Source organism: Euleptes europaea, chromosome 2, assembly GCF_029931775.1.
Source record: "Euleptes europaea isolate rEulEur1 chromosome 2, rEulEur1.hap1, whole genome shotgun sequence".
Taxonomy (NCBI): Eukaryota; Metazoa; Chordata; class Lepidosauria; order Squamata; family Sphaerodactylidae; genus Euleptes; species Euleptes europaea.
This window is the reverse complement of record NC_079313.1, coordinates 124,233,148-124,260,173: the sequence shown is the minus strand read 5'-3', so window position 1 is coordinate 124,260,173 and position 27,026 is coordinate 124,233,148. Positions and strand designations below refer to the sequence as shown.

Sequence of the window (27,026 nt, the reverse complement as noted above, 5' to 3'; positions counted from 1 at the left end):
ACCGTTCTTAAATTCGCTGCCATCCATCTGAGTGAAGTGGATGGCTTGAGGCAAGTCAACTGCCTTCACCCTAAAAACTTTAAAAGTGGCTTCATCAATTAAAGACCGTCCGCACCCCGAGTCTATCAGAGCCACCATGGAAATTTGAGCCCCCCCTTTGGGATTTTGTAAAACAACGTCTAGAAACAGAGTCTCTCCCATTTTGCTCACCATCACTGGAGCGCCCCGCTCTTCCTCGGCAGAGGTCTGCTGCGGTGCTCCAATTATAGCAGACCCTGGACATTTTTTGACTGTGGGTCCCAAGTCTCCTCTCCCTTTGAGGCAAACGAACTGTCTTGGGATGGGACCTGGACATTTGTAATCCGAGACCCCGTTGGCCCGAGTGGGGTAGTACTTGGCGCTTCCAGGCTGGCTGATTTGAGGTTGAGAGCGGTGGTTCCTCGTTTCCCTCCAGGAGCCGTGCTCTTCCGACGATCCTTGCCTCCTGTCTGCATCGCCTCCTCCTTGGCTGGACGTGAAGATGCAGGGGAAACTTCGGCTCGGGAAGGACAAGCGGTGGCAAAATGTCCCATTCCACCACAAACTAGCCAAGCGCCACACTGAAAGCGTCGCACCCTCTCTGCCGCCGGGGCAGCCGTCCTCCCAGTCGGCCGGTAATTCCCTTTGGGGACTGGCCACTCTGTCTGCGGCCCCGATTCTCGCGCTTTACGTTGTTTAGACAGGTTCAGCAATTGCTGGCGGTTTTCAATTTCCACCGCTAGTTGGATCCACCCTTTGAGATCAGGGGGTCCCCTTGCATGAAAGCCCTGTGCAGTATCTCCAGATTCAAGCCTTCATGGAAATACTGCACCCGTGTAGCTTCGCTCCAGGCAACAACTTTACTGGCTAGCAGTTGGAACTCACTTGCAAACTGCATCACTGACTTAGGTCCCTGGCAAAACTGCAGCAGTGCCGTCTTGGCCCGCTTGCTTTGGTGTGGATCCTCAAAACGCCGTCTGAGTGCAAACATGAAGTCATCAAGGGTCCGCAGCACACAGGACCGTAGATCATACTGTTGGACCATCCAGCCCAGCGCTTCCCCTTCCAGCAGTGAAGACACATACCGCACCCGGCTCTCCTCTGACTGAAAGGCGGCCCCCTGCTCCCTCATAAAACCGTCCACTTGGATCAGAAAATAAGGGAGCTTATCTCCAGAGCCGTCAAAGGACACCCGTAACTCTCTCTGGAAAGCTGGCAGCTGGGGTTGGGGTGGTGGGGGTGGCAGTGGGGGCACTGGTAGCACTGGAGGTACAGGCGCCTGCGGCAGTTGAGGCTGTTGGGGTACGAGCGGAGCTGGTGGGACCTGTCCTGCCATGGGTTGAGCAGGGTGTGCTCGACGTAGCTCGTCCACCTCTTGCCATAGCCCCTCCAGTAAGCCCCGCAGCATAGCTACCTGTTTGACCAGTTCATGGTTTTGGTGCTGGAGGCGTTGGTAATCCTCGTCCTTGTCTCGCCACCTCTGCGTCTGGCGCAGTCCCGTGCCCCACAGAGGCGGCTCCTCAGAACCCCCTGTCGCTCCCAACCAAGTGTCGACAGAAAAATCCCAGTTCTCATCTGGCAAGATGGAGCTCGCTCCCCGCCGCCGCTGGGTATTAACGTGTGAAGGCACCCACTGTTGAGGAGACTCCGGCCAGAGGCATGGAAGTCCGGGTACTCTTCCGTCCGTGCCCCAACGCCTCGGTTTCTCCTGAACTTATGTCAAGAGCCTGACTGGATCTTGCGTTCAGTGAAGAACCTGACAACAATCACCTTCCCCTCCCCACAACAGACACCCTGTGAGGTAGGTGGTGCTGTGAGAGCTGGAAGAGAGCTGTGACTAGCCCAAAGTCACCCAGCTGGCTTCATGTGGAGGAGTGGGGAAACCAACCCAGTTCACCAGATTAGCTTCCATCGCTCATGTGGAGGTGTGGGGAATCAAACCCGGTTCTCCAGGTTAAAGTCCACCGCTCCAAACCGCTGCCCTTAACCACTAGACCACGCTGGCTCTCCAGTGGTGTGGAAGCATGAGCAGGTGCCACTGCAGCAGAACTTCTGACAGACCTGAATTTTATATAGGACAAGCATCAGATGTAACGTTCAGTGGAAAGCAAGAAAGTCATAATGGAGCTCAAGAGCCTTGTTGAGTAGGCAGGAATGTTACGCCAAGAACAGGGGGAGCAGCATACATGATGTCCAGTAGAGACTCCACAGAATCTCATGGGAACCAGAGTTCCATTTTAACAACTCATTTTGTTAAGGGTGGTTAGTGTTGCAGCCCCCCCTTTCCACAAGTCCTGCAGAGGGCTTCCAGTACCTTGGGAGGAACTCATTTCCCTGTGGCAGCCCATGACTCCTGCTGCAGCTCAGTTGGGCGGGGGGAGAGGAAAATAAGGGGGGAAACCCACTGCTGTGTCACCATTTCTGGGGTGGATCTGGAAGTGATGTCATGCCAGGACACGATGCTCCCCCCCATCCCTGTCCCCCAGTCATCTTCTTTGTGATGTGGTTGAGCTGTATGAATAACATGGAGTGGAAGCCCTGATCCTGCCAGTTGCGCAAGGTCAGCTATAAAGTGATCTAAAATGGCATTCTGCCCCAGAGACTCTCAGGACTGTCAATTAATATTGATTTGGAAACATGGGAAAATTTATGGAAGAGAGAATTTAAATTTACAATAACTAATGAAATCAGAGAAAATTTATACAAAATGTTTTATAGATGGTATATAACACCTGTGTTGATATCTAAAATGAAAAAAGGAGATATGGATTTATGCTGGAAATGTGGAACGGAAAGAGGCACTTTTATGCATGCATGGTGGGTATGTAAAAAAATTAAGAATTTGTGGGGGAAAGTTATTAGGGAAACTAATAATTTGATTAATGGTAGAGTAAAAAGAAAACCTGCATTTTGTTTATTAGGAATCCCACAAAAAAAATATGTGTAACAATGATAGGGTTGGTCCTTGTAGGTTATCCGGGCTGTGTAACCGTGGTCTTGGAATTTTTTCCCCTGTTGTTTCGCCAGCAGCTGTGGCAGGCATCTTCAGAGTAGTAACACTGAAGGACAGTGTCTCTCAGTGTCAAGTGTGTAGGAAGAGTCAGAGAGGGGTTGGGTTTGAGCTGAGTACTGTCCTGCAGAAGTAATGTGCTAATGATAGAGTTATTTGTCAATATAGTTTTGCTGCTGCAAGAATTGTGATAGCTAAAGTTTGGAAGCAAGTGAATAAATCTTCAATTCGTGACTGGAGAGAGAAATTATGGATGTATATGAGGATGGCCAAACTAACAAAATTCCTACACAGAAAGGATATGGAAGAATTTAAAAAAACATGGGCAAAGGCCATCACATATTGGGATAAACTGGCAAAAATGGATTTTACTACTTTAATTAGTGAGTTATAGAAACTAGTTTTAAGATTTTTATATTTTATTGTTGATAGATACTATTGAAACTGTTAAGACACTTCTTCGGAGGTCGGGTGATGGGTCACATTTTTACTGTGGGTGGAGGGCGGAAGGGGTATCTTTTTGGTCTTAAAAACTTGGTAATTATGAATGTATTAATAAGTATTACATACTCTTTTGTATTATCTTTTGTTATATATTTTTGTATTACTTATTATTGTATTTGTTTGTATGTTTTTTTGTTTTTGTTTTATGTTATAAAAATTAATAAAAAATTATATTAAAAAAGGACTGTCAGTTGCAAGGTTTTAAGCACACCTATACCCTTCTAAGTTCATTGAGAGAGCCAGTGTGGTACAGTGGTTAAGGTGTTAGACTAGGATATGGGAAACCCAGGTTCGAATCCCCACTCTGCCATGGAAACTTTCTGGGTGATGAAATTGCTGATGAAATTAGGACATCCTACCTTATGACCACACAAAACCGAAAAATACTTGAATCAGTTGCAAGGTTTTTACAGTCAGCAATCAGATATCATGAATGGTATGTAGCACTCCTGAATGGCTGATTTGGGAATGTTTTATTTAATTTTATTTATTGTATTTGAATTTATCCTTATATACGCTCTTTTTAATATGCCAATAAATGTGTGTATGTGTGTGTGTGTGTGTGTGTGTAAACTTGCTGGGTGACCTTGGGCTAGTCACACACTCTCAGCCTTGACCCTGGCAAGTAATTGGATAGTAGACCCCCAAGGAATACCAGAGATCTGATGTGGAGGCAGGCAATGTCAAACCACCTCTGAATGTCTCTTGCCTTGAAAACCGGACGGGGTCGCCATAAGTCAGTTGTGACTTGATGGCAAAACACATGCGCCCATTGAAGTAAGAGACAGGAGGCCCTTTGATATGAATCCATGGCTTGAGAAATCAGAACCAGGGTTCTGTTTGGATTTCAAGGGGGACCAGCTGAGTCTATCAAAATTATCTGGCTTAGACCTTTGTACATTTCCCTCTTGTGGGAACAAGAGGGAAATGTACAAAGGTCTAAGCCAGATAATTTTGATATGGATTAAAAGGACTTGTTAACACCCTTTACCTACTTCAGTCGTAGGCAGAGACGGGTAGTCAAGATGTAATGTGAGGGGAACCCTGGAGTTCCTCCCCCTGAGTTTCCTGTAGAGGGCAAAAAACAGAGGGGCCATGGCTCAGTGGTAGAGCCTCTGCTTGGCATGCAGAAGGTCCCAGGTTCAATCCCCGGCATCTCCAGTTAAAGGGACTAGGCAAGGAGGTGATGTGAAAGACCTCTGCCTGAGACCCTGGAGAGCCGCTGCCGGTCTGAGTAGACAATTCTGACTTTGATGGACCGAGGGTCTGCTTCAGTAGAAGGCAGTTTCATGGGTTCGTGAAGTCCGTGGGCATAAAAAGCTGTCACTCTGCTTAGGATTCCATTAACGTGCCTTGTTTTTTAACCTGATGCGCTCCCTGGATTTTTCGTGGCCTCATGTCTTCTGTGCACATGGCCCTGAGTTAGTAATAACCGAGGCCATTTTCTAGTCAAAAACCAGATGGGACGAGTGATTTGTTTAACTTGGAAGGAGTTCTGTGACACAGAAATCGTGGATGCTCTTCTTCCATCTCCGTTTGGCTCAGTGTCCTTGTTGGAGGCTAGAAGAGGAAGTGTTAATCCATTATTGCTGGAGAGTAAATTATTGGACACCAGGGCAGGAATGTTTCAAATGTGTGCGGGAAGGATGACTCCCTTTGATCTCTCTTGCGGAGGGTTTTCCCCTCCAGGCCTGCTGTTTGCACAGGACTGTAACTAACTGCAGGAAAACAAAACACATTATACAATTTCCCAGGCTGACTCATGGCGTGCAATTGAATGCATCATGCGTTCGTGTGGGCCTGGGAATTCTGTTTTAAAGGCTGGCTTCTTCCGAGTAAGGTTAATAATAAAAAGCAGTAGATTTTAAGAAGTGGTCGCTTTTTCCCTCTGCTGGGGTGGGGTGGGATTTGGGGGTAAGAAAACAAGTCAGACCGCCACCCCCATTAAATAAAAAAAAAATTTCATGGTTTGTGGGTGACAAAGATGGGTTGAGTCAAACAGTGAAGGAAGCATGAAAGTTTTTCACGTGTGGGCCTGGGAATTCCCTTTTAAAGGCTGGCTTCTTCTGAGTAAGGTTTATAATAAAAAGCAGTAGCTTTTAAGAAGTGGTCGCTTTTTTCTTCTGCTGGGGGGGGGGTTGGGGGTAAGAAAGCAAGTCAGACCGCCACCCCCATTAAAAAAAAAACTTTCATGGTTTGTGGGTGACAAAGATGGGTTGAGTCAAGCAGAAGGAAGCATGGAAGTTTTTCACCTCTGGAAATTCCACATCAGACGTGAGTGTGTGAGTCCAGGAGCAGTCTAAGCCCCAGCCTTGCTTCCTGTGGGAGCGCCCTGGTCAACTTGTGGTCAGGACTTTAGAGCCCGAGGATGAGTTTCAGTTGTGGAAACCTGGCCTGACAAGCTGTGTGGTCTCCTTTATGCAAACCACCGGAAAGTTTTCGAAACAGTGTCTACAAGGTTCACTCTTGCCCGGGGAAAAAAATTATACCTGGGGTACCAGAGGTTCCTCCGAATCTTACTGGGAGGTACTCAAGTAGATGATCAGAAATGGCAGCGTGGTGTAGTGGTTAAAAGCAGTGGACTCTAACCTAGAGAACCAGGTTTGATTCTCCACTCCTCCACATGAGCGGCGGAGGCTAATCTGGTGAACTGGATTTGTTTCCCCACTCCTACACACGAAGCCAGCTGGGCGACCTTGGGCAAGTCACACTCTCTCAGCCTCACCTACCTTACAGGGTGTCTATTGTGGGGAGGGGAAGGGAAGATGATTGTAAGCCGGCTTGATTCTGCCTTAAGTGGTAGAGAAAGTCGGCATATAAAAACCAACTCTTCTTCTTCTACCTCACAAGGTGTCTGCAGTGGGGAGAGGAAGGACAGGTGATTGTAAGCTGGTTTGAGCCTCCTTTAAAAAGGTAGAAATAATCGGGGAAGAAGGAGAAGGAGGAGTCGGTTTTTATATGCCAACTTTCTCTACCTCTTAAGGAAGAATCACACCGGCTAACAATCACCTTCCTTTCCTCTCCAACCAACTCTTCTTCTTCTTACCTGAAGGAGAATTTGCCTGCTACAGCTGATCTTCCCCAGGTACGGAGGAGTGTTGGGTGTGCCCTAAGGCTCAGTTAAAGCAAAGTTGTTGTATAGGCTGCCCCCCATTGCTACCATGTGTGGTTATGGGGGGGGGCGTACGAACAGTGTGATTCTTTTTGGAAAAAAATTGTTATTCAGCATACAAATGTGGCAACAATGGTAACAGGTCTACACAGAAGCTTCTATAAAAGGTTTCAAAAGATCTACAAATAAGTCCACACACAATTGTCGTCTATATGCTATTAGTTCAGAGGTTGAAAAGGCACCGTAAAATTAGGGTGGACTGCCTCCAGTTGGGGACTGCAGATCTCCCAGACTTAGAACTGGTCTCCAAGCAAAAGAGATCAGTTCCCCTGGAGAAAATGGCTGCTTTGGATGGTGGACTCTGTGGCATTATACCCCACCGAGGTCCCTCCCCGAAGCACTCCATCCCAAAGCTCCACCCCCAAAATCTCCAGGTATTTCCCAACCTAGAGTTGACAACCTTACCTAAAGTGTTCACCTAGGGGCCAGAGGTGGGGTGGTGCGCACCAGTCATATGTAGCTCTTCAGGAATAGCATAGAGTAAGACTATCATTGATCACTCCAGAAACATTGGGTTGAAGCCGAACAGCTTTCCTGCTGGCTCAAGGGGTGTGTGTGAGCTCACCCTATCCTAAAGGTTACCAACCTCCAGGTTACATCTCCAGACTACAGAGATTAGTTACCCTGGAGAAAATGGCGGCTTTGGATGGTGGACTGACATTATACCCTGCTGAGGTCCCTCCCTTCCCCACATCCTGCCCTCCCCAGGCTGTACCCCCAAATCTCCAGCAATTTTCCAACCAGGAGTTGGCAACCTAACCCATTCCCCTCCTCCCTGGAAGCTCTGCCTTGTATAGCTTTTGATCCGCCAGTCCCGTGACCCTTCCTACAGCATTTTCCGAGATAACAAGAGGCCCCTCCTGCATCTTTCGCCAAGGTAGTTTCCAACCATCAGATTTTTCTCAGAAGGGGAAAAATGCCAGGAGAATGTTTGCGCTGATTTTTAAATGTTTTCCTTCTTTAGCTCCTGAATCTACCAACAATGAATTTCTCTGTATTCTCCTGGGTCATTGTGTTCTTCTCTCTGTATCTCTTCCTCTACTTTACATCTGGGTGTTTTTTCCCCCTCTTATCGCTCCTTACCTCTGAAACTCTTTACTTACTGATATATTAGAAAAGAGCAGGAGTCCAGTAGCACCTTAAAGACTAACAAATATATTTTCTGGCAGGGTATGAGCTTTCGTGAGCCACAGGTCACTTCTTCAGATACCTGGTATCTGAAGACCTGGTATCAGATACCTGGTATCTGAAGACGTGAGCTGTGGCTCACGAAAGCTCATACCCTGCCAGAAAATATTTTTGTTAGTCTTTAAGGTGCTACTGGACTCTTGCTCTTTTTTGCTACTGTAGACAGACTAACACGGCTACCCACTGTGAATTACTGATATATTGTTCAGTTGATTCTCTCCCCTTTAAAAATGCCCTCATTTGTTTCGGCTATCCTGTATCCAACTCTGGGTTTTTTTTTTTTTTTTTTTTTTGCTTTGTCCTCACATTTTAATTCAGTCAGGTTCTTCCTTTTGTTTCTTTTTAAATTAGATTGTCACTCCCTTGAGCGGGGACCATCTTTTCTCTCTTGTTAAAAATAAATAAATAAAATTGTACTATGCTTTTTTTTTTTAAAGGTGGTTCAGACAAATAATAGCACTAATTAGTGTTTTCCACAAAAAAGCCTGATTTGGATTCAGGCTGATTTTTTGGTAATTTTAAGAAGATCGTTTTTTAAACTATCAGAATCTGTGTGACAGCAATTTCCATTGTTGTTCATAGGGAATGTATTTTTCTCCCTCTTTACTTAAAAAGGTAGAGGAAATCGGCATATAAAAACCAACTCTTCTTTCTTTCTTTCTTTCTTTCTTTCTTTCTTTCTTTCTTTCTTTCTTTCTTTCTTTCTTTCTTTCTTTCTTTCTTTCTTTCTTTCTTTCTTTCTTTCTTTCTTTCTTTCTTTCTTTCTTTCTTTCTTTCCAGAGTGGGGACATATACCCAGATGTCCCAGGTCCTAATGCAACTGACAGCCCTATCCTAGTCCAACACTAACCACTACACCATGCTGTCTGCCTCTGCAAGATGAGCTGGCAGTTGCTAGAGGAAGGGTAAAGTCTGGGCCTTGGCCTCTACCCATTCCCAACTTCAACAGTTTTTATTATTTGTTTATTTAATTTTTTTTTTACCCTGCCTTTCTTCCCAATAGGGACCCAAAGCAGCTTACATCATCCTCTTTTCCTCCATTTTATCCTCACAACAACCCTGTGAGGTAGGTTAGGCTGAGAGAGTGTGACTGGCCCAGGGTCACCCAGTGGACTTCTATGGCATGAGTGGGGATTCAAACTAGGTACTAGTCCTAGTACTTCTAATACTAGCACTAGTACTCCTAGGTACTACTAGTCTGATACTCTTAATTACTATACCACACTGGCTTAGTTTCCCCCCTCCCTGCGAGCATTCACAGAGCCCCCTCTTATTTAATCTTTTATGAATGGGCATGGTTTGGTTCAGATACTTATTAATAAACTACTGACTGCACATTTCTTATCACTACTAGTTGTTGTTATTAAGAATACTTCAAGTAAGACGTTCTCATGAGCATGCAGATGGTCTTACCTTTTTTGGGGGGGTGGGCACTGCTGGAACAGTTCCAAAGCAATTAGTTATGCAGATATCTATGCAAAGTGCACACTAGATGTCTGGCGAGATGAAACATGCAAGTCAGCAAAAGAGGCTTCTAAATGAAGCCGGGGTATTTAAATATCCAATTAGCGAGCTGGCACGAACAACTGCAATGTCTCCGTTGGCTGATACTTGCACGACATATATGAGCAGTATCATTTATTCAGAGTTTGTAATCCAGCTTTTACAGTTGGGTAGACCAAACTTAGGAATGTAACTGTACCAGTGCTACAGGCTGTATGGGTTGTTTGTCCACCGTTTATATGACTGCCTGTGCTCCCTTGTTCCATTCCTGGGATCCTCAAATCAATGTGGGTGGCATTTCCTCCCGTCCACGGTTATTTTGTTATAAATGCCCTCCTGTAAATGGTAAAACCGAGGTTCAGCCATTGAAAACAACTTTTTTTTCTTGTAGTTATATTGCAGTTTCAGTATTTGTGTGTATGTGTGCCTTTGTAAGACCAAATAACCACAGAAGAATCCATAAAAGAGGTCTGTGTCAATATTTGCCTAGACCGAGGGTGATATTATTGCTCGGTTATTTTGGCTGTACATTTAGGGAGCTAAACCTTTTGCTTCATTATGTAGGGCTCCACTGAAATGGGGAGGGTTCCTCATTGCCAAAAGTCCCCCCCTCATGAAAAGTGCCTTCCTCTTTGGCGAAAGCAGCCAAAGGCATTTACCCATTTAGAGGGCTGTTTCGAGAAGCCTTGCCCTCGTTCCCAGTTGTATTGTGGCATCTGTTGTAGTCAGTATGGGACTGGCCATTGCATGAGGTCATCAGTCTTTTGGAAACAGGTTGCAAAAATTATGTCAATTGGGTTGAGGAAATAAATTCCATTTAAGCCAGAAACCTTATTGTTGAACTATGCAGGATCTGATCAGGGCTATCAAAGATAGGACATTTTGGAGGACTTTCATTCATAGGGTCGCCATGAGTCGGAAGCGACTTGACGGCACTTAACACACACATCTTCCTGAAATTCCAAGAGACCAACAGATAATAGTATTACATATGATAACTACAGTTAGTATGGTCTTTGCGAGACCAGTGGAACCAGAAAACCTCCCCTAAGATACATGATTGGTTGTCCAAAATAAAAGAGGTTTATATTTTAGTGAAGCTAACCACTTACCAAAACAATAATTATATTAATAGTGTAAACCTGTTATGGACAAGAACCATTCAAAGAATGGAAATGTCCATTTTATAATACGATCTAGTTTTGGTTAAGCGAGAAGGGACTACAGATGCAGGATTGTAAAGTATTATGTGACTATTTGTTTTTAGTTTATGTATATATTTACTGTTGACTGTCCATTTTTATGAATAAAACTTTTTAAAAATGTGACTGGCTGTGTAGCATCATGACATCATCGCATTGACCATGTGATCCCTGCCTGACTAAGTAACTATTCCCAGGAAAAAAACTTATTAAAAATGTAAATATCATTGAAACAGCAGGTTAGGGAAACTGTATGTGTGTGTGTTAAGTGCCATGAAGTCCCTATGAATGAATAACCTCCAAAATGACCTAACGTTAACAGCCTTGCTCATGTCTTGCAAATGGAAAGCCGGGGCTTCCTTTATTGTCAATCCATCTCCTGTTGGGTCTTCCTCTTTTCCTGCTGCCTTCAACTTTTCCTAACGTAGTTGTCTTTTTCAGTGACTCTTGTCTTCTCATGATATGACCACTGATAGCCTCAGTTTAGTCCTTTCAGCTTCTAAGGAGCGTTTAGGCTCAATCAGGGGGAAATGGCAGTAGATTAATAAGATAAACTGAGTGGGTATAGTGGTAATATTTCACATACATTCCAAAGTATTGCCTTCTCTCCCCCTCCTCAATGAAATAGGAAAACAATGTGACATAGCTCTAGCAATGTGTGCTCTGTATTCTGGATTTTTCTTATGTACAATTCCTGTTGTCTACTGGGATGGCTAAACAAATGTAAAAACTCTACAAGTTTTTCCATATTTTTGTGTGCATGTCTTTTGCTTCTTATTGTAAACTCTCTGGATTTAAATGCATTAAACATTAATTTAGCAACGGCTTGCATCTAGCACAACCTGCATATTGCGACTGTATACTGCAAACTGCTAAGTGGTATCCTTGTAGCCCCAGTTTATATTTAGAAGCCCGTCTGTATTTCCAGAGAGAATTCAGATCTGTTTGCAAGCGATTCTTTCCTCTCTTCTGGCTTTGTCTCTCCAGGGATTCGGATTTGTTCCTGCTTGACACTCGAACAATTTGGGCCGTGGAAAAAGGTTGGCTGGTGTTTGATATCACGGCAACTAGTAACCACTGGGTGGTAAACCCACAACACAATCTCGGCTTGCAGCTTTCAGTGGAGAGCATAGATGGTAAGCATCGGAAAATGGCAGCGCTGGAAAATCTCTGTTCAGCCCCATCTTGCAGCTGTGACCAGCAGGATTATCAAGGGGGGGGGGACATGAGGGGGACAAAATTCTGGGAAGGCCAGTCACTAGGGTCACCAGGTCCCTCTTTGCCATCGGCGGGAGGTTTTTGGGGCGGAGCCTGAGGAGGGTGAGGTTTGGAGAGGGGAGGGACTTCAATACCATAGAGCCCAATTGCCAAAGCGGCCATTTTCTCTAAGTAAACTGATTTTTATTGGCTGGAAATCAGTTGGAATAGCAGGAGATCGCAAGCTAGTACCTGGAGGTTGGCAACCCTACCAGTATCCCTTGGGGCCCATGGAGCTGGCCAGTCATGGGAATTTTGGGTTGGATCTGGATGAACTGAGGCAGGAGATCATAGGGAATCTTTTTCCTGGTGTCCAGGATGCCAGCCCTGGTACCTGTTCCTTTCTAGATATAGCATCGCTATGTCTCCTTATCCTTGTGTTCCTCCCATCTGTGGAGGTAGGTTAATAGAGGGGGAAATCTCCCTTGGAGACTGATAATTCCACAGGCTCTGACATCCAGCTTTCATTTTAAAAAAGAAAATAAGACTCTAGCCTTCATGCTGACTGAGGAGAGCTTGGAAACCACTAGGCTTAGCCAGTTGACATCTCAGAAACAAAGCTGTGGTCTTTGGTGCATTTGTACACCTCACTGATGTGATTGCTGCTTCCTGTACTCCTGCCTCAAAGTGCTACTTCCTGTTCTCCTACCTCTAGCACACACTTTGCTTCCGTTACCACTATGATGATCTTTCTCTAGTTCCAGCATCGTTGTTCTTACTGGATCATAGAATCATAGAGTTGGAAGGGACCACCAGGCTCATCTAGCCCAATCCCCTGCACAATGCAGGAAATTCACAACTACTTCCCCCCCACACCCCCAGTGACCCCTACTCCATGCCCAAAAGAAGGGGGAAAAACCCTTCCAGGATCCCTAGCTGATCTGGATCCTCTATCTTGAGCTCCATGGAATACTCTCAGTGATACTTAAAAGAACCATGCTGGCATCCTTTTTGGACTGGGTTGTGTCTACCCCCTCCTCATTCTTTGAACTACATTTTCTTTTGAGCCCTTGTTTTAAATTGGGGGGTGGGTGATCTTCTGAAGGGATGCGACCCTTCAAGCTCATTTGTCAAACTTCCTTTAACTAAATTCTCTGATTTCTGAGGGATTTTTCTCCTTTGCAATTAAATATGCCTACTTGTTTCTTCCAGGCTGTTTCTGAATCTACCTTGCAGTTGCTTAGCAACATTTGGAGGGCCTGGTCTGTTGGGGGCTCAGGAAGTCCCTAGAGACTGACCTCCCTTTCCCCTGCCCCCTAAGGTTAGAGGGAATGAAAACCGGAAGGATGAAGAAGGGGACAGTGGAGAGTCGTAGTATGAACGGGGAATAAGGGGAGATGGAATGTAGAGCTTTGTGAAAGGGGGTTATCCCTTGGTATCCCTCCCAGTTTCTCCCTTGAGGATCAGGACCAGCCATGTGGTGTAGTGCCCCCATGAGGATCAGGACCAGCTATGTGGTGTAGGGGTTAAGAGCAGTGGTTTGGAGCGGTGGAATCTGATCTGGAGAACCAGGTTTGATTCCCCACTCCTCCACGTGAGCGGCGGAGGCTAATCTGGTGAACTGGATTTGTTTCCCCACTCCTACACACAAAGCCAGCTGGGTGACCTTGGGCTAGTCACACTCTCTCAACCCCACCTACCTCACAGGGTGTCTGTTGTGGGGAGGGGAAGGGAAGGTGATTGTAAGCCGGTTTGATTCTCCCTTAAGTGGCAGAGAAAGTCAGCATATAAAAACCAACTCTTCTTCTCCTCCTCCTCCTCTTCCCTTGACATTATATGAAAGAGAATAGTTTGTATTTAGCAACCATTCCCATTGCTTTGTGTGAAGGCCAAGTAGATCCCGCAAGGATAGCAGGAAAAGGGGATTAGGCTATTTGTTTACTCTTACAAAGTTTGGATAAAGCGAAGCAGTGGGGAGAGGGACTGAAGTAATTCACTATGCCTTGGGCAGTCTGTCATCTTCTAAGCCCTATAATGCCTTCCCCCCTGACAATATCTTGGAGCACCAATATATGTGGGGAGTTTAGTCAGCCTCTTGCAAATTGCTTCGCATCCTGTTTGCCTCGTTGCAGAAAAGCCCGAGCTTTCTGCCTGTTTGCTTTGGCCCACTGCATTCAGTAGGACTTGCTCCCGAGTAGGTGTGCCTTTTAGGATTGTAGCCTAAAATGCATCCGCAGGTTGGGGACACCTATTAGAGAGCTTGGTTTCTGCTAGTAGTACCTTGGCTGATTGGCCAAGCCCTGGAATAATCGCTGGGAGCCCGGCCTTCTGTCCTCCCCTGGGTCAACGGAACAGCTTTGGTTTGCCTACTGCACTTCAGGCTTTTGTTAGAACTGTGCCCTTATTATGGCTTCGGCTCTGGGTATCCTGCTCAACCGTCTGTCCCCAGAGAACCTCAAGGCAGAGAACAAATCTAGGTCTGAATGAGATATGGCCCGGCCCTTACAGAATTGGCCAGGTTGTGCCCAAATTCACAAAGCGTGGAAGGTGCCATCAGTCAACCAGCTATCTCAGAAGAATGAAACCATTGCCTACTCTGCGATGCAATCTATCCGGAGCAATATCAACTTTTATTTAAACTGAGGCATTTTTATTTTAGGCTCATAACCTTCCAATGAGAATTTAGTGTTCCCCCGGGTATGGTTTTATGATTCCTTTTTACAGGATCCCATCAAATTATAGGTTGGTGAACTCAAAGAAACCCCTCTCAAGAATGCAGGGAAATCTAATGTTGGTAATGTAACATTCAACGGAAGCATTTGCTTTGGCTGTTACACAGCGAGGCGCAAAATGAAATCAGCTGCAACGGTTCATTCCTTGCAAGGAAAGCATCATTATTTTTAAGGCTCACTTCCTCGGCTGTCCTCGGACATATGGAAAGCTGTGGGAACTTTGCACATGAGTTGCCGGCCAGTCTGTCTGGCTCCTGCAATTTCTAGTATAACTGGCAAGCTGATAACATTCCTCTTTCGAACTAACATTTCTTCCCCCCTTCCCACTCTTTAGGACAAAGCATCAATCCCAAACTAGCTGGCCTTATTGGAAGGCAAGGCCCGCAAAACAAGCAGCCGTTCACCGTCGTCTTTTTCAAAGCTACTGAGGTGCATCTCCGTAGTATTCGGTCTGCAGGAGGCAAACCCCGAAACCAGAAATCGAAAGCACCAAAGAACCAAGAAGCCTTTCGGGGGTCAAATATTGGAGGTATGCTAACATTTTTGTAAAGATGACTGAGGGGGGTAGGAGATATTCATTTATGTTGGTAATTTGTGCATGGGTACTTGGACTCACGTTCGCCCCCTGTCTGACTCGGTTGTTCCTTGGAGTTTTGCATGAGTTTTCCGTCCATCAGAAATGACCTCACTGCCAGCCCTCACAATGTCCGAGTCTTTCCATTCCTCTGTTAACCCGACTCTTCCCTCTCCCCTGAGCTCAGCCCGGCTGAAATCTCCATGCAGAAGGCAAAGCAGGGGAAACAGAAGCTGGGTTTCTCTCACAGCCAATCACAAAGCAGTGTGTAAAGAGGCAGGGATTCAAAAGCTTCCTGCTTCCTCAGGGCTCTTTCTGAGCAAAAGAAAGGCTTTTTAAAACTGAGGCTTGGATTTCTCCCCCCTTCTTTCAGATTGCCTGTTCTTTGTTTTTTTTTAATCTTAAAATGCTTTTTTATGCGGTTATTGGGTTTTTTTGGGTAGGGAATTTTCTCTCACAGTGAGCACTGCAAAGTAAGCCAATTACAAAGCAGCCTTTAAAGGGGTGGGACTTGATTTGAGCTTGGAGACTGCTGGTGCATAGCTTTCCCAACTGGAACGACCACCTTTTTAGAGATCTGCTCGAGGCAGCTTAAAAAGGAAAAATAGCATGGTAAAAATTATCAGTAAGACGCCCCCCAAAAGCATATGGGGGGCATAAAAACTACATAAAACAATATTCGGCGGCCTAAAATAATACCCATAGAACATTTCTTAGACTAGAAACAGACCGTAAAAACAGTTTACAAAAGATGAAGCCGCTCAGTCAGTAGAGATGTTTTAAGCAGAGGTGGTGGTAATTATGCATCACCCAAAAAAGAAAAGAAAAAGTCTTTGCATAGACTACAAAAACAAAACAAGATTTGTTTAATCCAGTGACAAACCCAATGAAATAAGATATGCTACCCTCTTGGTATTTGTAGGCTCCAAGGTGATTCATAACTTCAAGGACAGAAAACAATTTTAAAATTATATTTTAAAAAAGCAATGAAACTCAATAATATAGTTACTAGCAGCAGAGTATTCAAATGGAACCACACGGGCTAGAACAGCTAAAAATGACTCAGCAGCTCTGAAGCGGCCAGATGAATTTAAAACCGTACAGGCCAGGGGCCAAAGTACAGGTTGTTTGGGAGCTGCGTATCAGATCTCCAGTTTTGTTGCGGGGGGGGGGGGGTTCATATTACAAAGCAACTACAACCTCCCTCCCCCTTTGGATCAGGGCCTTCAGGAAGGAGGGAGATGGATTAACTTTATTCTCCTGCCATTTCCCCAATAGAAGTCTCCAACACCCCCCCCCCCCCGGACCTGCTATTAACCTCAGTAGGAGGGAAAGACAACTGTGATAAAAGTACCTGTCTCTCCTCCGCTCTCCATTAAAGCAACTTAAGGGAGAGATTTCTATAAAGAAGACAGTGCTGGGTACCATGGCCCTTATTTGGGGCACCACCCTATACGTTACTGGCTTTGAATGCCATAAGGACTAGAAACCTTTTAAAAAGCGCATCAAAGATAACCCTTGACCACTGTTTTAAGAGGGGCCTTGGCTCAGTGGTAGAGCATCTGCTTAGCATGCAGAAGCTCCCGGTTCAATCCCCGGCATCTCTAGTTAAGGGACTAGGCAAATAGGTGATATGAAGGACCTCCATCTGAGACCCTGGAGAGCCGCTGCCAGTCTGAGTAGACAATAGTCACTTTGATGGACCAAGAGTCTGATTCAGTATAAGGCAGCTTCATGTGTTCATGTGTTCAAGAGTTTGAATCAGATGTTGGAGAGGGGTGTGGCTCAGTGGTAGAACCCACTTGGCATGCAGAAGGTACCCAGTTCAATCCCCAACACCTGCAGTTAAAAGGACCAGGCAGCAGGTGACGGGAAAGACCTCTGCCTGAGAGCCTGGAGAGCAGCTACCAGTCTGAGCAGACAATATCGACCTCAATGGACCAATTATCTGATTCAGCAGAAGGCTGCTTCATGTGTTGTTGGAACGCTGTTGTTTTTAATTGCATGTCTTGATGGCAGATTTGTTTATAGGTCGCCTTGGGCCCTTTCTGGAAAAACAACATAGAAATATTTTAAATGAATACCACGTTTTAAATGAGATATCTGAATACAGACCCAAACACACTTATGCAGCAAGAGAGAATCACAAGGAAAATCTGATCAAATCGTTATGTGCACCTTGCCTTTTGCCCAGCTTCTAGACAAATTGTCTTGGACAGGAATATTTTCAAGAAATGCAACCTGTGGTTGTGTAAAGGCAGAAGCTCCATTTCCTCTGCCAAGTTTTCTTACCAGCTTGGCTCGGAAAACAAACGGATTTTGTAGCCATAGAGGCCTGTACCAATAAGGAGCAAAATTGATTTTCCTGGGGGCTTCCTTGGCTTCGTGCAGAAAACAAGACGAGTGTTTTATAGTTATTGAGTCAAGCTCTTTAATATTATTGAAATTTATGTTACCTGTAGCTAGTGTTATGAAGCAGCACCTCATTTCCCTGTGGCCACCCTGCCAAGAATGTCAGCGCTGCAGTTTCAGCCTCCCAAACGACCCAGTCTAAGGAAGCCACGTCTCACATCATTGTTTCTGCTCACAGTTTGCTCTCTCAGAAGAAGAGCCTAATGCTGGATCAGCTTCCCCCTCTGCCTAACCGTGAGAGGCGTGGGTTTTATTGAGAAGGATGGGCCCAGATCTTAAATGAGATACAGATGCATGTACACAGCTTGTGATTCCATGGAAATTTGGGAAGAGCACAGGATCACAAGTTGGATGCGGAACGCAAGGCCGAGCTACATGTTACACGCAGACACATGCGACAGAAGTCCGTGGTGGTCATTAACTGCCCTAGGCCAGTTAGGGCAAGACAGGTTGGGGAAGAGATTATTTTAAGAAGGAAGTGATGGAGAAGAGGGCACTTGAGTGTTTAGAAGAAGAAGAGTTGGTTTTTAAATGCCGACTTTCTCTGCCACTTAAGGGAGAATCAAACTGGCTTACAATCACCTTCCCTTCCCCTCCCCACAACAGACACCCTGTGAGGTAGGTGGGGTTGAGAGAGTGTGACTAGCCCAAGGTCACCCAACTGGCTTCGTGTGTAGGAGTGGGGAAACAAATCCAGTTCACCAGATTAGTGTCCACCACTCGTGTGGAGGAGTGGGGAATCAAACCCAGTTCTCCAGATCAGACTCCACCGCTCCAAACCACTGTTCTTAACCACTACACCACGCTGGCTCTCTCTTAACCACTGCACCATGCTTAACCTTCTTGCCACTGTTCCACACCAACTCCCCAGCTATGTTTCCCAGATAAGGATCCAGAGGCATGTTTGGGAGGGTCAAGAACCCCATGGGGTAGGAGCGATGGTGAGAAGGTGGGTTAAACACAGCCCAAAACAGATTTGGAGAGTGGAGATTCCAACTGGAGAAGCTAACACCAGCAGCCACGAGTTCTGTTGCATGTGCTTCTGGGAGACATAGAATCCATTTCCTGGGATTCTGTTGGTCCACATAGCTCAGTGTCATCGGCTCTGCCTGGCAGTGGCTCTCCAGGAACTCAAGCAGGGAGAGGTCTTTCTCAGCACCTGCTGCCAGAGACCCTTTGAGATGCTAGGGGAGGGATTAAATCTGAGGCATTCTGTATGTAAGGCACGTTACTGCCTCTGAGCCACAATCCCTTCCCCCAAGACTTGAACATGTCTGATGAAGTCCCAAATGCAAAGGGGATTTTTGAATAAGAAGTACAACGGTCCGGAGGACACCAGTGTACGTCACCCGACATTGCCCATGACTAACTGGAGGGGAGGAGCTGTGGCTCAGTGATGCAGCATTTGCTTTCCATACAGGAAGTCCCAGGTTCAGTCAGGTAGTGGGCGATGTGCCAAAGACAATGGAGTGCAGCTGCCAGTCAGAGTAGACAATACTGACCTTGACAGAACGATAGTCCAACTCATTATAGGATGGTTTCATGTGCTCATGCTTGTGTTGTAGAACTTACTGGCTTAGATCCAGACCAACATTTCCACAGTCACAGGGGCTTCCTAAGGCTTTGGGAGGGGTGCATTTCAGGCTGCTGTGGAAGGAGGGCGGTGAGAAAATTGTGCTCCGTGGGTGCAAGGACCTCTGTCCATGGAAACGTTAGTCTGGATCTAAGCCATTACCTTTCGCAGCATGGTTTAAACAAAAATCAAAATTCTGAAATTATTCAGATTTTTCAAATTTATGCGAACGAGAATATTTGCAGCGCTGCTTAATTTGCATAAATTATATGCAACCTAGAACTCCGGTTTGCTTGGAACAGGATTAGGTGCATAATTTGGGTTTCTTTCTAAAATACGCACAGATCTGGGTACAAGTCTGACTCTCTTGTTCTCAGGGAGGTCATCTGTGAGGGGAAGAAGTAACGTCACAAGGTGCCCTTGCTGGGCTGGGCAGGGTGGCTATAAAACTGCAGCAGAAGAGTACTGCAAGATGTCTTAAACTAACATGATGGTTTTGTGCTCTCCCCCCCCCTTTCTTCCTGCCAACCACCCTCCAAACTCAGAGAACAGCAGTAGTGATCAGAGGCAAGCTTGCAAGAAACACGAGCTCTATGTCAGTTTCAGGGATCTTGGCTGGCAGGTAAGGTTGTTTTTTTTGCTTGGAATGAGAGATCGGGGGTAAATTTTAATCCTCTGTCCTTATCATGCTGGTAACGCGAATCCTGAGATTGGATTTTCCAGTTCTGACGTTTTATTGTCTATTTTCAGAGCAGCAAAAGGCACTGATTTTGGTGGGGGCGGGCTTGTTGTTATACATTACCTTCCAATCTGTCTACAAAATGATAACTTGCACACTTGGAGTAGAGGAGAATTTTTTTTTTTGGGGGGGGAGTTGTATTTTGATGAGGAGATATGATGGATCATACATTTCCTGAAGAAGTCCTAAAGTTTTAGATGGCTTCTGCATCAGGAGAATGCTTGAACCAGAGGAAAGCACCTCTGCTAGCTGAACAGGTCCACAGGATCCAACCCCATGATTTCTTTTTTGAAAGCACCAGTTCAAGCTAGACATGACTAGATTATTATTGAATGCACTTAGAAGATACGCAGCAGTTGTTTGACTGATCCTAAGTACTGAATTGAGCCAGCGTGGTATAAGGTTAAGGTGTCGGACAAGGATCTGGGGAACCCAGATTCGAATCCCCATTCTGCTATGGAAATTTGCTGGGTGACCTTGGGCCAGTCACGCATTCTCAACCTTGACCCTGGCTTGTATTTGGATGGGAGACCTCCAAGGAATACCAGGATTGTGACGTGGAGGCAGGCAATGGCAAACCACCTCCTTGGGCTAGTCACAGCTCTGTTAGAGCTCTCTCAGCTCCACCTACCTCACAGGGTGTCTGTTAGGGGAAGGGGAATGGAAGGTGATTGTAAGCCGGTTTGAGTCTCCCTTAAGCGGCAGAGAAAGTCAGCATATAAAAACCAACTCTTATTATTATTATTATTATTCTGCTCCTGCTTCTTCTGCTTCTCCTTCCCTTGAAAACCCTATGGGGTTGCCATAAGTCAGTTGTGACTTGATGGCAAAACACACACACACACACACACACACACACACACACGTATTAAATCATGAAAAATATGGATCAGTTTCTCAAACTGAACCAAGTTTCCTTGATATTCCAAAACAGACCCTCTGGGGTTAGGGATGAATTATTGACTTTGGGATGACAGGGACCTTCCCCCCGCTTTCCTGAACAGTCACCAATGTGGAGCTGTGGACACTGCTAGCTACTTAACTAAAGGTGAAGACAGATGAAGCCTGGCTTCATAATTTGCGTGAACTCTTGTTCATCTATCAGTCTAGCCCTTCTTCTCATGCTTTGATCAGTCTACCTGGCTTTTTAAAAAAAAAGAAAGAAAGAAGAAGAAGCACGGGACACACATACATTTGCTTTGTTCACCCTTCACCTTATTTTTTTAAACAGCAAGCATTTTTGACTCACAAAACTACTCTGGGATGGAAGGAAAGAGATGTCCAGTGACAGCATAGACACTAGCCGATTGGCCCCTTCCACTGCTAGCTTTTCTCTGGTTCAAAACTGACTGGTGTCGCAAACTTGGAGTTTCTCAGTGCTCACCTCAGGAGGAGAAAAGACAAATTTATGCTAATTGCAGTGAGGCTTCAGCACACTAGAATTTTACATCTGACTCACCCCCGCATTGCCATACCAAACTTCAGTCTCCATTTCATATTAAGTGTGTTTTCTTGACTTTAATATTGATCGGCAGTAAGGCAGTGAACTAAAAGAAATTAGATGGAGTCGTTTCCAGAATATAGTGGGACCCTAAAAGATAAATCGAATTGTATAGGCTGTCTCAGTATGTGGAGTTCTAAAAGAAAAAGTCTCTTTGGGATACACCTGTTGACAGTATCTGCTTGCTAAATGTTTTGTCTCTGTGCTTTACTATACTGCAAGCAAGAGAGGCCCCCATGTGTATCTTGGGGCTGTTCACAGTCAAGTTTGGGATAATGAAATCCACCAGCTAGGGCAATTAAAATCTGCATCTGAGACCCTAGTCCTTTTTCCTCCCCGCCCCCTTTATAAAATGTGGTAGTGACCACAGACAGGGCCTTTTCTATGGTGGCACCTAAAATGTGGAATGCTGTCATCTCAATGGCTTGCTTAACACCTAGTCTTTTGAGTTTTCATTGCCAGCTGTTTTGCTGCATTGTGTGCTATTCTGTTCTGTGCCCTCCCTCAATATATTTGACTGCTGCTGAATTTGTTTAAATTAATGCCTATTCTTTATACGCCATATTGTTTTAATTCAGTTTATTTGGTTGATCTACAGTTGGCTTAATTGGTCATAATATGGCTTTATGTTGCAGTTGACTTGAACATGCTCCTTTTTATTAGGTTTTCTGGTTTTGTTTTAGTGGTTTTTTTTAAAGCTGTATTTTAAATGTTTATATGTTCTGGCATGCCACTTTGAACATCCTCCCCCTCCCCCCCCCCCGGTAGTAGTGGTTAATAAATAGTTTTAAAATAAATAGTGAATCATGGAGTTGGAAGAGATGAAAAGAATGCTAAGGCCCTTCACCTTCAGCCTCAAACCAGGGTCCTTCACACATGTGGCTTCTTGCAGATCAACCCACACAAATCTGACCACACTGAGAAGAGACCCACGCACAGCAAGACGATCCTTGCAGATCTGATAACTTCCAGTGTCTCCCAGATAATATGGGTGCAGTGACTTGGGATATCCAATCCTAATGGCTTGGGGCCAATTTAAATTCCATCCACATGGAACAGGCCAACTAGTCAAGCAGCTGCCAGGAGGCAAGAATAAGGGTTGTGGCTCAGTGGCAGAACATCTACAGTATATGTAGAAGGTCCCAGGTTCAGTCCCTGGCATTTTCAGTTAAAGGGATCAGGTGGTAGGTGAACACATGAAGCTGCCTTATACTGAATCAGACCCTTGGTCCATCAAAGTCAGTATTGTCTACTCAGACTGGCAGCGGCTCTCCAGGGTCTCAGGCAGAGGTCTTTCACATCACCTCCTTTCCTAGTCCCTTTAACTGGAGATGCCCAGGATTGAACCTGGGACCTTCTGCATGCCGAGGAGATGCTCTACCACTGAGCCACAGCCCCTCCCCTAGGTGATGTGTAAGACCTCATTTTGAGACCCTGGAGAGCTGCTGCAAAAAAGGCTATGCTGATCATAATAGGCCTTGATATATTTGATTCAGGATAAGGCAGCTCCATGTGTTCCTGACCAGTTCAGTGCATCCCCAGATACACCCACCATTCCTTCCCTCAGAACTGAGAGAGTGAGTTCCTTCGCTCCACCCACTCCCTTTCTCTGAGCTTCTCTCAAAGATTAACTCTCTGTCTGTCACAACCCCCCCTCCACATTCATATGACTTAAAAATGTCCAAAGGTGAAGTGGCAAGACTTAGATATACACAGGAGATCCACCGTCCCTGTGTATCCAAAAATCTGAACGACTCAGCTCGACGCTGCTGCTGCTGTGAGAATCTACCCTTAAGTGAATTTGCTGAATGCTAAGGTGCATTAAAAGAGGTCAAATTAAATAATTTTCTCCACATGGATTCAGTGCTTTCTCTCTTGCTCTGATCCAACCCAGGACTGGATAATTGCTCCAGAAGGCTACGCTGCATACTATTGCGAAGGAGAATGTGCCTTTCCATTGAACTCTTACATGAATGCAACAAACCATGCTATTGTGCAAACACTGGTAAGCTCATTTTTAAATCTTGCACAATTCTACCAAATCTGATCATCATTATAGTAGTTTTTTTCCCCAGTCAGTCAGGTACAACAATGTTACAGAAGCCTTCTCTTGCTCATGTGATTCCCTTGTGTCCTCTGCTGACCTGGTGACTGGCAGTACTCATGCTGGATTGTGAACAAGGATCTAGACCAGAAAGCTCCTCACATGCAGGATAAGAGGCAGCCATGTTGGATCAGACCTGTGGTCCATCTAGTTCAGCATCCTGTTTTGCAGAGTAGTCAACCAGGTGACACTGTGGTGGCCAAACCCCACCCTCTATTGTTATCCCCCAAACCATGGTATTCAGAGTGCTACTGGTCTTAGCAAGGAGTAGTTGTGGCTGACAGCCATTGATGGATCTGTTCTCCATGAATCTATCTAAATCCCCTTTTAAAGCCAACTAAAGTAGTGTGGCCCAGGCCAGCCTGATCTTGTCAGACCACCAAAGCTAAGCAGAGTCAGCCCTGGTTAGGATTTGGATGGGAGACCACCAAGGAAGTCCAGGGTTGCTGTGCAGAGGAAGGCACTGGCAAACCACCTCTGTTACTCTCTTGCCATGAAAACCCCAAAAAGGGGTCGCCATAAGTCTGCTGCGACTTGACATCACTTTACACACACACACAAAGTAGTGTGGAGGAGTCCCGTGGTGCAGAGTGGTAAGCTGCAGTACTACAGTCCAAGCTCTGCTGAGTTCGATTCTGAGTTCGATTCCAGCAGAAGTTGGTTTCAGGTAGCCGGCTTGAGGTTGACTCAGCCTTCCATCCTTCCGAGGTCGGTCAAATGAGTAACCCCCTTGCTGGGGGTAAAGTGTAGATGACTGGGGAAGGCAGTAGCAAACCACCCTATAAACATAGCTTGCTAAACGTCGTCATGTGACATCACCCCATGGGTCAGGAATGACCCAGTGCTTACACAGGGGACTACCTTTTGCAATTGGTTTGCCATTTCCTTCCCCAATTGTCTGCACTTTACCCCCAGCAAGCCGGGTACTCATTTGACCAACCTTGGAGGGATGGAAAGCTGAGTCAACCTTGAGCCAGCTACCTGAAACTGACCTCCTTCAGGATTTAACTCACGTTGTGAGCAGAGCTTGGACTGCAGTACTGCAGCTTACCACTCTGCGCCACAGGGCCCCTTTTTAAAAAAAAAATTATTTCAAAAAGTGATAATTAATAACAAAAAAAGAAAAAGGATAAGTATAGGATACAATATAACATCATTTGATATTTTTAACAATTTCTATCCCTATTTGAGTCTAATTCAACTCTCTATCATCTGTACTATTTAATCATTTATAATAACCTATAAATTAGCTATATAAAAGTAATTTACATAACAACTTAGTATACATTATAATATTATATCCAAAAGAAAAGCAAAAGCAAAATAAAATATAGAATATACCCACCACCCCCATCTCCTGTGAGTCACCCCCTCCTCCAGTGGTTGGCCTCCGGTGAAAGCTCTCTTAGATTATAATTATTCTGGTTTTTTACCCTTTTCGTTTATTTATTTTATTTACAATCCTTTCATCATATTTTTAAAGTCAATTTTTTGCCATTTCCCCCCAGTATACAAACACCTTTTGCCACTGTTCTTTGAATAGTTCTGCGTCTTTGCCCTTTAGACTATTAGTAATTTTGGCCATTTGTATATAATCTAATAATTTGTCTCTCCATTTTTTCTTGTGTAACTTTTTGTCTTCCTTCCAGTGTTTAGCTATAGTTACTCTGGCAGCTGCAAAACTATATTGGCAGACTATATTGTCTTCTTTACTTAAGTTTTTAGGTGACAGTCCTAATAAACAGTATTCTGGTTTCCTGTTTATTTTACCTTGTATAAAATTTGCGGTTTCTATTATAATTGCTATTATAAAATTAGCGGTTTCTATTATAATTGCTTTCCCAAATTTCTTAACCTTTACACAGGTCCACCATAAGTGATAAAAAGTTCGTTTTTGTTCTTTACATCTCCAACATTTATCTGATATTTTTCTATCCATCTTAGCCAGTAGTTCTGGAGTCACATACCATCTGTAAAACATTTTATGCATATTTTCTTTTATGCTACTGGCAATTGTAAACTTAAGTTCCTTTGACCAAAGTCTTTCCCAGTCATCCATTTCTATATTATGGCCTAGATCTCTTGCCCATGCTATCATAACTAATTTAACCCTTTCTTCTTCCAAATTATATTCTAATATGAGCTTATATAATTTGGAGATTTGGCCTTTATTTTCTGTTTCTATTATCTGTTCTAGTGTAGATTTTTTGTCATCAAAGCCTAATAGTAAATCTTTTTAAAAAATATTATTTAATTGCATATATTTAAACCAATCTGTTATTCCCAGTTCTTCTCTACTTTTTAATATCCAGTAATCTCCTTCTTTTTGTATACATTCCCTGTATATTTTACAATCTCTGTCCATATTTGGCTTCCTTCTTGTGATTGCGCCACAGGGCTCCTGAGTCCAAACTAGATCTACTAAAACCCAGTGGAGGATTCAAATACTGTATTCAGTAATGATGTTGCATCTCTCTTGTGGCCAAGTTGGGTGGGGAGTTTGAAATGTCAAAGTTCTGTCTTGTTGTCTTTTAAAAAGGTAAAGGTAACCCCCTGTGCAACCATGGGGTGATGTCACATCATGACGTTTACTAGGCAGACTATGTTTTACTGGGTGGTTGGCCATTGCCTTCCCCAGTGCTTGTCTTTTGCATTATTTTAAAAAAGTAATCAGAAATGAAAGAAAAAAATGGTAATGATGTCGCTGGTAGAATCTACCCAGTGAGGGGTCATGATCCATCTCACCAATCTATTAAAAGACTCCAGTTATTTCCACTGTCTCCACCCCATGAGAAAAGGCTTTAAAAAAAAAAAGATTAGACAGAAGCATAGAGAGGATGTCTCTCAGTGGCTTTTAGTCACGGTGACTAAAGAGAACCTCCACATTCAGAGGCACTAAACCTCTGAATACCAGTGATAGGAGGCAACATCAGGGGAAGGCCTCGGCCTCTATGCCCTGTTGTTGGCCCTCCAGAATAACTGGCTGGCCACCATGTGAGACAGGACTAGATGGACTGCCGGTCTGATCTAGCAGAGCTGTTCTCATGTAATTTCTCTAGCTGGGCCGGTAGGCAACAGGCCTTCGGAATTACCTTGTATGAGCCCAAATAAGAATTGGTAAATGTGGGTGAAGCGTTCCCATTTTTGACTGGGAGGGATCCTTGTGAACGTTCTCCTCACGTCTGCTTCCTCGTATCTGCCCCACAGGTTCACTTTATAAATCCAGACACTGTGCCGAAGCCCTGCTGTGCCCCGACGCAGCTCAACGCCATCTCCGTCCTCTACTTTGACGACAGCTCCAATGTCATCTTGAAGAAATACCGGAACATGGTGGTGCGGGCCTGCGGCTGCCATTAGGCATACTGGACCGGAGAGCTCCATGTGGCTCATAAGACGGGCAGGGCTGACGTCGTCGTCGTTTTAAGGATCACGTGGATAATTTTAAGCAAATCTCCTTTAAAACATCCCACAGTTCTTAGGAATAGCATTTCTGAAGCAGCCAAACAGGACGAGCTCCAGGCTCAGGTGGCGTTTTGAGAAATTTTTGCTTTTTAGCTTTCAAGGGAGGATCATTCTACAAACTGATGCAGACTTGCA

The 27,026-nt window shown here is 44.9% G+C and overlaps 1 protein-coding gene across 1 annotated transcript in view; it reads left to right on the top strand.

Moving 5' to 3' along the window:
- Positions 1 to 26,809, top strand: part of BMP7 (bone morphogenetic protein 7) — a 98,165-nt gene extending 71,356 nt beyond the window's left edge. The window contains exons 3-7 of the mRNA XM_056844137.1: positions 11,585 to 11,733; positions 14,861 to 15,055; positions 19,631 to 19,707; positions 23,220 to 23,330; positions 26,637 to 26,809. Coding sequence (XP_056700115.1) covers positions 11,585 to 11,733; positions 14,861 to 15,055; positions 19,631 to 19,707; positions 23,220 to 23,330; positions 26,637 to 26,786 — 682 coding nt within the window. The 3' untranslated portion in view covers positions 26,787 to 26,809. The remainder of the gene's footprint in view (positions 1 to 11,584; positions 11,734 to 14,860; positions 15,056 to 19,630; positions 19,708 to 23,219; positions 23,331 to 26,636) is intronic.
- The last annotated feature ends 217 nt before the right edge of the window (positions 26,810 to 27,026 follow it).